The sequence below is a fragment of the Oryzias latipes genome, chromosome 7, assembly GCF_053564925.1.
Source record: "Oryzias latipes strain Hd-rR chromosome 7, Olatipes_Hd-rR_3.1".
Taxonomy (NCBI): Eukaryota; Metazoa; Chordata; class Actinopteri; order Beloniformes; family Adrianichthyidae; genus Oryzias; species Oryzias latipes.
Genome location: NC_136243.1, coordinates 12,271,895 through 12,284,650, shown reverse-complemented (window position 1 = coordinate 12,284,650; position 12,756 = coordinate 12,271,895). Strand labels below are relative to the sequence as shown.

The following is a 12,756-nucleotide window of genomic DNA, read 5'->3' as shown; positions in this document are numbered from 1 at the left end:
CCTCAGCTGTGTATTCTTGACACTGTATTTTTTTTAAATGTGGTGGGTCTGTGTACTCCTTTTTACTGATTGGACTATGAGTCTGGAATAAATTCTATGAATCTATCTATCTATCTATTACTAAGGAATCAGCATTTCTGCAGTTCAGCACTGCTCCTCTAGATGGCACTGCGTGAGAACGGTATTTGTGAGTGCCTGACACACTGGTTTTAGAAAATGTGTTTTATTTAAACTTGAAAAATTTGCGTTTGAACCACATTTATGGCTCAAGTATATGTGACCCTTGTGCTACCCTAGGCATTTTAACATTGGAAGTTGGGTCATCTAGACCCACTAGACAGTGCGCTGAACCTTTTTTCTTCAATGATTTGTGATCGTCACTGGTGTCCATGGATTACATGAAATCTTTCCACCTTTATCCACCTTTGTCATGTTAGGGAGAACACGTCAATGTAAGGGTGGGGTCATCCAAGATAGCACAAGGGTTAAATTAATTTAAAAAAGATTAAAACAATGTATTTAATAACTGATTTCGTAAACATTTTAGCTGGACTGCGACCAACAAGTATTAGGTCAGAATTACAGCATTAGCAAAAAGTAGTTTATTTGAGTTTACTACAAGTATACTTAATCTATACTGAAAGTGGAGCAGTATACCTGAAGTTTACTAAATAAAATAAACTTCAAATGTCCTACTTTGAAGTTTAAGAATGCAAACTTTTATTTTTATTTTTTTTAAAAATAAGAAACTTAAAGAAGACATTAAAAGAAAAGGGAGGTTCATGCATTTGTTTGCTGTTTTCAGCTTGGATCCATCTGCAGGGCTTTGGTTGGAGCCAAAATTATAGCAAAAAACAGACGCAGACAAATACAATTTATTGTCTGTCAGAGAGCCTGCGCAGCTCGAGCATTTGGGCTATGAGATAAAACAGAGCTGAATATGCTTGTAGGGCTGCTTGGAGGGAGACACACAAGGCAGGGAGAGGGAGGGGGGGGCAAGGGGGAGGGAGAATGAGAGATGATAAAACCCCGCTGAGAGCCCTCCTGGAAGCTCAGAGCAAAGTAGCAACAGAGACAGGAGGCGCGAGGGAATCAGGCGAGCCGGCATCATAACGGATTCGCAGAAAAAGGTGCGAGCTGCACCTGAGCCAGAGGGGAGGAGACACCCTGAAGCCTGTGGAGTCTGACGGAGGAGACCGGCTTCAAACCCACCAGAAGAAGGCTTGGAGGAAGTTTTGGACCGCTACCTTGCATCCCTGCAGACTCGGACACCACGACCTGGCCTGCGTCTTTGGATGAGACTTTTGAGGACCTGAGAGAAAACAGGACAAAGTGAAGGAGGAAAGCAGTTCTATCATCCCTCACAGACCACCCTCAGCTCGGGACGCCCCTCCTCCCTGCCTCCCCCTGTTTGCCCCCCCCCCCTGTGCCCCCCCATACCCTTTGTCCAGTGAACCTCACCCCCCGACAGAGTAGAAAGCGTGAAAAATCTCACTAATGGTTTTATTTGCTGTCAGATCTGTGCAGATTTGTCATTCCCCTGACGCATTTCATAGTTGAGTAAGCCTGCTTGGCTCTCTTGGCGAGACCCAGCAGTGCCCCTGCAGCTCTGTGCAGGCTGAGAGCTCATCAAGAGGGGAGGAACGGCAGCAGCAGCAGCAGTCAGACAGACAGTCTCTTGGATAAGAAGTCCCTGGAGCTGCATTTTTCCACTCCACTTTCCCGCCCTGTCTTCGCTCGTGGGCATCCTCACGTCTCTACGGCTGGTCCTCCCATCCAGAAGACCTGAGCTGGATCGAGAGCCCTGACGATGAGGTGTGGGCCTCTGACCGTGGTGGCGGCGGTGCTCTGGACTCAGTGTGTCCTTTTGCAGGGGGCGGATGCCAGGAAGGAGAGAAAAAGGCCAAAGGAGGTCACGCCGCAACAGACGGAGACCCACAACCGAACTCTCTCCAACAGCGAAGAAGTCGGTGGAGGCTCCAAGGGAGTGAGTTTCACATCCAATTTAAGCTTCTTATGCACTCATGAGCTGCATAGGGAAAAGTCAGAGGTTAAACCTGCACAGGCGCGAGGGGCGTTGTCAAAATAAGCAGACAGGAGCCACATTGGGACAGGTGTGCCCCGGCAGGTCACGCTCCAGTCGCTGTGACGGACAAAAATGTGCGAAACCTGAAATGGATGAGTTCCGGGAGAATGCCAGGAATGTGGACGTCCGTAGGGCGATCCCTGCGTCAGTTAGAGAGCGCCGCAAGAACTTCTGCTTTCATGTTCCACCCTGAAAGTAAAATAGGATAAATCTGTATCCCAAAAACACAGAAAATTCCTGAGTTTTTGGGGAAGAAAGAGGGGTCATTTTTAGTGGAAAGGCAAGCTCGGTTATTTACTGCTGGTTCTGCATGTTCGTAAAGGTTTCAAACAAGCTGTTTGTTTGCCCACAGCCCACCCAATATGTTCCCATGTAAGACTCACTGCCCGAAATACCAGCCTCCAAGTCTTGTGGTTACCTTCTAACCCCCCCCCTCCAGTCTAACACAAACAGTGAGGTCTCCTTTGTATCTTTAGGAACACTTTGTAGGTGGTTGCGGCCTGCCAGAGTTTATTTGACTTGGTTAGCCTTGTAAAAGCAACGTCATTGAAGGATGACCTTGTGTCCGACACCCAGGAGATTTAACGCCTACAGAGGCGTCGCAGCTCTGCGGGCTGTGACGTAACTCTCAGGGAAATACGGGTGGACATGAGGGCAATGTCAGTTCTGACATCCGATAGGGGCAGTGTGGCCCCGTGAGCCCCAGCACAAAGGCCCATAGAAAAGGGTCCTGAAAGGGAACACCTCAGTGAAGATTAGCCCCCTGGGCCTGCCCCCTCTCCAACATTCTTTTCATCTCTCACAATCAGACGCTAATGACATAATCACTCCAGAGGTGCAGTGTTTTGCCAGACGGTGTCACCTCGGATGGCAGCTGAGACCTGAGCTGTGTGGAAGAACTCCAGTTTGCATTTATTGCGTTTCTGTTTGAGAAACAGCAAAAAAAAAAATCCCCGCCACACACTGTGAAAATCAGATAACTTGCTTTTCTTGGTAGGTTTATCCTACGACACATCTGTTAAGTCTGTTGAACGACGAGAAATGAGTGTGCTGGCCAAACATTTCGACTCCACATTTACATTTTTTTCCTCCTCCATGAACAGTGGAAACTGTTTTCTCCACTGCATTTCTTTCTGACCCATCCCCTGTGTGGGCTGCTGGCATGTAAGCGTGCACTTGTGTGCTGCATTCCTGCAGAGATTTTCCGTTTAAAAGAGATCACAACAGTGAGGTGTACACTTTGCGATCTCAGTCCATCAGTCTGTTGGGGTCCCACCTTGTGGGGTGAGAGGAATCTGTTACTGCTGGGAGCAGAGAGGGATTGGTGAGGGCTGTGACAGGGAGAGGCGGGTCCAACGTCGCACCCCACGTGTTGAGAAATCGCTGGGTTTGCCCTGAAGCAAGGAGTTTTTTTGTTTCCTCTTTCTCTTCCATTGTGATGATTGACGAAAAGTTGTGTGTGGGACCTTCAGCACCAACCCTACTGGTGCGCTGCACACAACACAGCGCTTCATGTTTTTCCTTTTTCATATGATCATGTGACAATTCTATTGAAGGCTTTCCATTAGCCTGTACCCCCCTTTCCCACATAAGAGGCTTGTGTGTAAATTCAATCTATCCATTTTCTAAACCTGATGAATCCTTTTCGGGGTAACTGGGTGCTGGATCTACTGTTGGGGGAAAAGGTGGGGTACATCCTGAACAGTTTGCCAGTTTGATGCCCACCTACAGACACCAATGAATCTACAAAGCATGATTTTGGACTGTGGGAGTAAAAACCAGAGTGCCCACACATTGCATGAGGAGAGCATGCAAACTCCACACGGAAAGGTCCCAGCTAGGATTTGAACCTTCTCATGGTAAGGCGAAAGTGCTAACCACTACACTACTGTACAACCCTATAAGTTAGCATCTGTCCTCCTCTAACCTGGAATTTTTTTATGGCAATAAGAGTGGAGAACTGCTAGGAAGTCCCCTGGGAGCCCTTAAGCTGCCAATATATATATTTTTTCATTTCTGGGGAAATTCAGCAACACAGTGGTGGCAGAGAAGGAAAGGTTTCTAACTGATGGAGGAGAAAGGGGAACCACAGATTTGAGACAGGAGAGGAGGAAGATTTGCTGTCACAGCATAAAATTTCATAGGGGAAGGAGGACAACAGTTGAACCTTCAATATCAGGGTGAAACCACTGACTGTATATGAGAACTGGACTGAGTGACCCCACCCCATCCCGTTCCAGAATACCCATTCTTGCTGTGCTAGCTTTGTTTAACACGTTCTTGCTAATCCTATTTTTTCATGTTTGTCAATATTGTCAGTTATTCAAGCTATAAATTGATCAATCAGATGCCTCAATAAAAGTATCTGGTCTCACGTCAAACGTTTTCAAATGTTTGATTGACAGATTCTCCCTAGCCTGCTCTCAGGCGCTATGGTTGTCGCCTTCCATCAAGTTAACTTCTGATTGGTGTGAGTGGTTGGCATAGAAACGATGACTCAGACTGACTGGGATCTATCCCAGCTGACTTCCAGTTCGAGCACGGCAGCGCTTGTAAGGTGAAAAATTGGTGACTGAATTGGCTTCAGTTGGTTTGAACCAGAAGTTAGTCATTTTCTATGGGCGAAGTCACACGCACTCAGTCCAGTCCCCTTTACAGTCAAAACTGGCATGAGCCAGGGCCCCCCAAGGGAGACCCGGCCCACGCACCAGGCAGCCACCCAGCCTACCTGCGGGAGGTCCAGGAGATAGCAAAGCAGAAGGAGGACACCCAAGAGAAGTGGGGGTCTCAAACATGGCCCTACCAGGCTCACCCACTGTTGGAATTTTGGCAAAGCCCAGCGCTTGAGGGCAATGACCAGAACCCACGCCACAGGAACACAGACACCCGCAAAACACTTTCTTGGAAAGTCAGTTTATCATTATCAATCAACAGTCCATACAATCCATAGCGTTGTCGTATTATTCACATTTTCTTTAGACTAATGGGAAAGTTGTAATATGTTAGAGACACTCTAGGGAACTTTATGGGGTTTTCCAAAGAATTCACATTTTTCCACATATTCACAACTCTTGTGACATGAGAGCGAGCTGCTGCTTCTTATTTTAGGAAACTAAGAAGTTTCCATAAGAGACATTAACACCATTTTTCAAAGCATATTCAGCCTGAACGCTGGAAGATTTTTAACATTTTATTATGGACCAAAGAGTTCTTTATAGCCACTCTGCTGTAATTTAAACATATTTAAACAAACCTTTCTGTCAAAATTGTAAAGGAAGCCTGTACAGTAGAGTAGTGGTTAGCACTCTCACTCCACAGAGAGAAGGCCCTGGTTTAAATCCCAGCTGGCTTCTTTCAGGGTGGAGTTTCCATGCTATCCTCATTTCCCTGGGTGCTCCAGTTACCTGCCCCAATCTAAAAACATACATTATTGGTTAATTAGGCTACGTTCACACTGCAGGTCTTAAAGCTCAATTCCGATTTTTTGAAAAAATCTGATTTTTTTGCGAGGCCGTTCACATTTCCAATTAAATGCGAACTTTTGTGATCTCCTGTGTGAACGTGAAATGACCCAGAATGCGCAGAAGAGTTCTCAACGGTGAACGACATCACTCGTTGTTTGCTGAAGTAGCTAACGATAACAATGGATGTCAACAACAGTGTTGTCAACAGCGGAGCTCTTTTTGCATTATTAAATTAATTTTCACAAAGGAGCCAGCACCATTACAATCTTCTCATTTTAAGATGAAAATTAAAAAGGAGGATAGCAAAGTTTTTGGCCATGGCGTTTTGTGGAGCCGTGTTAGCCAAGTCGGTACAGAGAAACGTGTGGATGCGGAGTCGCAGCCAGGAGTGGTTGGATACTGATGAGAGGAGCCAGGATTGTCTGTACCCACGCTCGGCCATTTTGCTGGAAACTTTTTCAAAAACCGCCCGGTTGATATAAGAGCCCCCCTGTTTGGCCTGAATAGAGCTGTCACCCCAAATATTAATCCAATCGGTGAGCTCGCTTCCCTTCCACTGACTGGTCTCTCAGCAGCATCGTCCACCATGATTGATGTTTATGTTTTCGTTTCCGCCTACTTCAATGCAGAATTATGAAGTTTGTAGCGTATCGATGACGTACGGGTCGGATTAATGTGGCTTGGCCGTTCAGACGGCGGTCGCATTTGAAAAGATCGGATACGTATCGGATTCAGGACCACATACCCAAGTGGCCTGGGTCATATTTGAAAAGATCGGATCTGTTTCGTTCAGACTGTCATGAAAAGATCAGATACAGGTTGCATAGGAATTGGATCGTTTCAGCCTGTAGTGTGAACGTAGCCTTAATGACTTAACATTGCCCCTTGGTGTAAATGGGAGTGTGTAGTTGTGTGGCCCTGCAAATGACTGGTGACCTGTTCAGGGTGTACTCTCCAGCAACCCCATGGCCCTGAAAGGGATTAGAGGGTTTTGAAGATGGAAAATTCTGATAGAGTTGTCATAACTGTATCATCACTCAATCTAATTCCTTTGAATCCATAAGTGGTGAAAAGTTTTGGGCTTATGGAACTACTCTGGAAAATAAATAAGATAGTAAAATTGACTTTGATTCCATGTTTTTGTCTACAACCTTTCAATGTAAGGTACAACCCAATAAAATAGCTTTCATAAGGTGATCAAATTTACCTTCATCACAATTTTTTTGCCATTATCATAAAGGAAAATTGATTTTTAATCATTTCCCCAGGGGTGGCTTTGTGGAGGGGCCATTGATCAGGAGTAGAGCGGTCAACCTCTGATCAGAAGATCGCAGATTCGGTTCCCGCCTTGCCCACCTATGAGTCGAAATGTCCTTGGGCAGGACTCTAAACCCCACATTGCTCCTGGTGGTTACAGGTCAGCGCCAGTGTTAGGCAGCAGAGCCGCCATCAGTATGTGGATGTGTGCGTGCGTGGAAGAATCGAACCAAAAAGCACTTTGAGCCTTCAAGGAAAGTAGTATAGTTGTTGAAGTTGTTGCAGAGGTAGGGGTCCACCACTGCTCAGCCTTACCTGCCCATGAATTGAAGTGTCTTTGGACAAGACACTGAATCCCACATTGCTTCTATTTGTTACAGGTTGGTGCCAGTGTTAGACAGCAGAGCCCCCGTCAGTATGTGAATGGGTTTACTTGTGATTGTAAAGCCCTTTGGGCCTTAAGTAAGGGTTAATGGCAGACGAAGTGTGCGTTATTACTTTTTAAAAAACGCGTCCGTTAAAAAGTAATAACGCACATTTCGAAGGCCATTAACCCGCTTATTCCATGATCACTTACAAAAGCAACACATATTAACCAGGTTTTAGTCCTTAATTCTTGTTTTTTTCCGATTTGGATCGCTTTTCTCACAAAAAGTTACGTGAAGCGGAGCACGTAACACATAGTCCGCGTTGTGCCGCACCAGGCTGCAGTCAAGATTCGGCGATATATATATGCTGATCGTCCCGATGGCTTGCATAAAGCATCAGTTCACAGAGAAAGTTCACCTCTTACCGCTTGTTTTTGTCCAAATGATGAAGCAAAAGGTTGTTTTAAAGAAGCCGGCGCAGTGATACAAAACATTTAAGCTAGGTGACCGGAACTTCTTTTTTCACCGTGCGGTTATCAGGTTTAAATGCACACCCAGCAGCCAATCAGAATTGAGTATTCACCCGGACCATGATATAATTGGGGTTGAAAAACATTAAATAAGAACATGCCATTTATCCCATTGCAGGAATTTTGGAAGTTGGAAATAGAACAACTATACCATCCCTGTATTTTTACGCAAATACAGTAATGGTTTTTCTTTGATGTTTTTTTTAACTCGTGTGCTATCCTAGGCATTTTAACATTGGGAGTTGGGTCATCTAGACCCACTTGGCAGAGCTCTGAACCTTTTTTCTTCAATGATTTGTGATCTTCCCTGTATCCATGGATTACATGAAATCTTTCCACCTTTATCCACCTTTGTCATGGTAGGGAGAACACGTCAATGTAAGGGTGGGGTCATCTAAGATAGCACAAGGGGTTAAACATTTTTTAATGACCTGCTCTGATCCTCTTTAGATTTATTGTAAAAGCGTTCCCAGTGTTCTTTTATTTATGACTCTGCTGTTTGTTTGTTTTTTAGCTAAAATCAAAAAACTTTTTTTGTTTTCTAGGACACAGTTTCTGCAGAGCGGCAGCAGTTCATTAGAGATTGACTTCTGTGGGCGGGACAGTTTTAGCAGAGCAATGCCGCCCCCTTCCCCCTCCCCATTGCAGAGCGGAGCACGGAGCTTGTGGCCCGCCCTGCTTATTTTTACAAATACGTTTTTTTATCGTCAGAAAAATGCTAAAAAAATGCTAAAAACACCAAAAATACCATTTTCATCAGAGTGGGTCTTTAACCTGACAAACTGTTGCGGTCAAAGTTTAGGCACCTGTGTTTGCTTCATTGAAATGAAAGTAATTGTAGGGAGCACCACATGTCATACTCTGAAATGTTCTATTTGCAAAACCCCTTACCTCCTTTCTTCAGGCATTTGGAAAAAACTGTTGTGCGTGGAAATAAAAGCATGCAACTCAGGTCCAGAATTCTACAAGAATTGCAAGAGAAGAGGAGAATTTAACGACCATTTCCATCAATGCTTTGCTCTTATTCCAAACCATGTGGAGGACCCGGTACCTCGTCTAGATCTGGATCATTTGTGGTTTCGGCGGCTGATTTTACCTACCACAGAGAAAATAAGCACTCTACTCAGGTTTAAAGCTGTAATTTGTACACAAAACAGATGTGACTTGAGGATCCAAGCTTTTCAAAGCCTTATTATATCGAAAGGGAAACTAACATTTTCTTTGATAGTTTTAAACATTTATTTTCCTAAAGTGCTTGAAGTATAATATACAGGTTTTTGCAGCCCTTGGTGAGCTGGTAACAGCGTCCCCATGCTGTGAAATGGTGATTATGTTTTTGCGCCGGGTGCTGCCAGTTTGTTACATTGCAGAGAAAAAGAGAGCAGATTCAACTTTGCATGCCTAACTGTTCTGGGCCCTTCTGCAAGAAATCATCAAGTCAATCTCTGCCTTTGAAGGCCAGCGATGGGGAACGCAGTGGTGGTTTGCATGACAACCGATGAGCATGCATTTTCAGCTAGGACCCCCACCCCACACACCACAAGGATCCCATGCTCCCTGGGGTGGCATCTGCCTAAGGTTAGGCTTTTCTTCCACTCATGCATGCATGACTGCACAGGGTGCAGCGCAGGGATATAAAAACAAGGGATTAAAAAGCAGCCCTCCATCATTCCGCCTTAACCTTCAACCTGCATGTGCAACCCTCTTTTTTTTATCAGCATCAACATGTTTCGTGTCATGCAGTGTTTACGAACGAGCAGATGAACAGATAACAGCCGGGAGAACAGATACAGTAACTTCAAATGCACACGTGGAAGATTTCAGGAGCCGCTGCAGGAGAGTGGAGTTTCAGTATCTGGTTGCAGCCGACATGTTTTAACAGTTGGGTTTGTTTTTGGTGGCAGGCTGCCCCAGGGAAATAGTTCCCTTTTTTATTGCTTCAAATAAATTCAACCTAATTTTGCCCAAACTGGATGAAAAACGCATTAAATGCAGGGAACACAAGTCATTTTTCTCCCCTCTAGGTAATAAAATCATATAGACCCCAGTGAATAATCTGCAGGGATTTCACATGGATGACGGGAAGACTGACGAGTTAAGAGGTGGCTTAATTATCCCAAACTTTATGTAACATCTTGTCCAAAACACAGAAACCTCAACATTGCTTAATATTGACAAAGACACTGCGTGCTGGATTAAGAGCGCATAAATCAGACACGCTTTGAGGGAGTAAGTAAATAGAATCAGATTTATAAGAACCACAGACTGAAGAGAATCCAACTTCTAGTTATTTTCCTCAGTCATCTGCTGCTTTCAAACCAGCATTCATTTGTGCCAGTCTGCTTTCACACTGCGCTTGTGAGAGGGAATTTACCTGGAAAAGCCTCAAATTTACAACTTTTGCCCCATGTTACAAGAAAATAGATAAGAAATGGCAGTGGCTCAGGTGGTTGAGCAGGTCGTCCAATGATCGAAGGGTCGGCGGTTCGATCCCCGCTCCCCCCAGCCAACTGTCGTTGTGTCCTTGGCCAAGACACTTCACCCTCCTTGCCTCCAGTGTGGCTCCGCTGGTGTGTGAATGTGCACGAATGATCCCGGTGATGGTCAAAGCGGCCGTAGGCGCGAACTGGCAGCCACGCCTCTGTCCGTCTTTAGCTTACCATCACCAAGTATGAATGAATAATGGACACATTGTAAGTGCTTGAGCATCTGGAAATCCAATCCATTATTAAATGAAATGTTGTTGAAAGTAGTAGTTATCTAGTTAAGCTGTGTCCCCACTGAATCCGATTTGCACTTCAGGGGCGTCCAGTGTTAAGTATTAAGTCAATGTACAGACACGAGTTGAGGTCCTGTGGCATGTTTTGAGCGTCAGGTATGGTGCAGCTCTGTGATGTGAGTGGTGCGGCTCATCCAGAGTTAATAAATCAGAACTTTGGCGAGGTTGCCAACCTTCAACCAATCAGAGACTCTGCCTGGGGCATGTGGTGTGTTTAGTGACTTAATCAGCGAGTGTCTGCTGACCCTCCATCTACCACCCTCCATAAGTTTATTAGCTCAGCTAAAAGTCCACAAAGCTAAATCAGGGTCAGGCAGGCAGGGGTCAATAACGAGCATGGGAGCATCAGAGAGGAAACTAGAACACTGGATGAGTTAAAGATTTTTCATCTCTAAAGCCTGGGCTTTAGCCTACCCAAAAACATTGATAACACCCTGAACTGAAACAAGGTAGCAGTGAATTCCCTGTTATGTCTTTTTAGACGCTCAGGTGTGTTGAGGGGGGACAACAGGAAGCACGTCACTGCAAAAAAAACATATAAGCTTTATTAATATACTTCTATTGTGTTTATGATGGTTATGCTGCTTCCAGACAGGCTTTTTTCACATGGGAGCATTTAACTAATCGCATTTCAGCTGTCCTTTGTTGCCAGGCAGAATTGATTTTTGCATTAGAAGGCCTTCACAACTCATGTTGAAGGCCTTCTAATGCAAAATCAATGTCAGTCATTCATTTTTTTCAACCAATCAGATTTTGAGGTGGTGTCAGCAGGGCGTTCTAGCAGGCTTAGGCAACATCACAGTGTTCTGATTTGACAGAAGTTTCAGGAATACAGCAAAAAACCTTGTCCAGTTTGACGCAGTTAAAAACCGAGCCGACTGGAATGTTCGCCATGGAAGATTTAGCAGGAAAATCTCCCACTGATCTCCTTGACTTCCTTCATCAGAAAAATCTGAGTGAGATCATGAAGCAGCCATACAGATTTGTGTGTTTGGCGCTGTGTCCACTGCGTCTGTCCGGCGGACATTTTCGGCTTAAAACCTACGCAGAAACACAACTAGACAGACTCGCCTCTCAGAACTGCCCTTGATGGAATAGAAAATGACTTCTTGACAAAACTGAAGCTTGATAATCTACATGACAGGGTGATCGAATTGTTTTTGAGGAAATAGGAGATTTTTTGACGAGTTAAATAATAAATATTATAACAATTAATATTCCCTATGTGGTTATTTTCAATGTTTTTTGCTGGCTGTAGTTGCATAACAAGATTTAATGTTTTGTTTATTCAGTTTCTTTAGAGGCATTTATTGTGGCTACAGGAATTGTTAATCTGCAATGCAAAGCTTGTTTCTGCATCGTAAAAAGGCTCATGAAGGGTTGAGTGATTCAGACGTAGAACTACTGAAGGCCCAGGTGTGTAATGCACAGTCCGCCACTGTATTTTAATAACGTTAAATACAAGTGAACTTTTGAATGAACATTTTATTCCAAATGACATACTTTCATTTTTTAACATAGAAAACAGATACATCTAAGTACATTTTTAACCTTTATTACTGTCAATATCAATTTTTGTCACGACGGGGGGGTTGAGGGACGTACCCAGGCACAGAGAGGAGAGGAGGCAGGAGTTCCAGGAACATAAGATCTTTAATAAAGTCCACAAACTACAAAGAAAAACCACTGCTAAGCAGGTTAACCAATACTCGAAACTCGAAAACTTGAAATACACTACAAAGGGGAAGAACATAATTATGGACCAGCACAGGAGGAAGGGAAAGACAACACTTAAATACAAGCAAGACAACGAGACACAGGTGGAAACAATCAGGACAGAGGGGAACCAAAGTAAAACTCAAAACCAAAGTACAACACAGGAACCTTTCAAAATAAAACAGGAAGTGAACTGAAAGCATGCCAGTCCATGAAACAACTAGAACATAAAAGCAAAGAACCTAAACCCTGACAATTTTTTATCCCCTTAGCTTGTTGTAGTTAGCGTGTTTCGTCTACCTTGATATTGAACTCCTTGAAAACAACGACGCCCTCTTGGCATACCGTATTTTCCGGACTATAAGTCGCACCGGAGTATAAGTCGCACCAGCCCAAAAATGCATTATAAAGTAGAAAAAAACACAGATAAGTCGCACTGGACTATAAGTCGCATTTTAACTTTCACAACCTTATATGACACAATCATAGCAGACTGTTTATCTAATAATTTCACAGTAATTCTTTCTCATACTTATTTATTTATTCCTTTCATGAA

The 12,756-nt window shown here is 44.2% G+C and overlaps 1 protein-coding gene across 1 annotated transcript in view; it reads left to right on the top strand.

Annotated features, from left to right (window-relative positions):
• Positions 1-1,043: 1,043 nt before the first annotated feature.
• Positions 1,044-12,756, top strand: part of c1qtnf12 (C1q and TNF related 12) — a 29,788-nt gene continuing 18,075 nt past the window's right edge. The window contains exon 1 of the mRNA XM_004070903.4: positions 1,044-1,987. Coding sequence (XP_004070951.1) covers positions 1,811-1,987 — 177 coding nt within the window. The 5' untranslated portion in view covers positions 1,044-1,810. The remainder of the gene's footprint in view (positions 1,988-12,756) is intronic.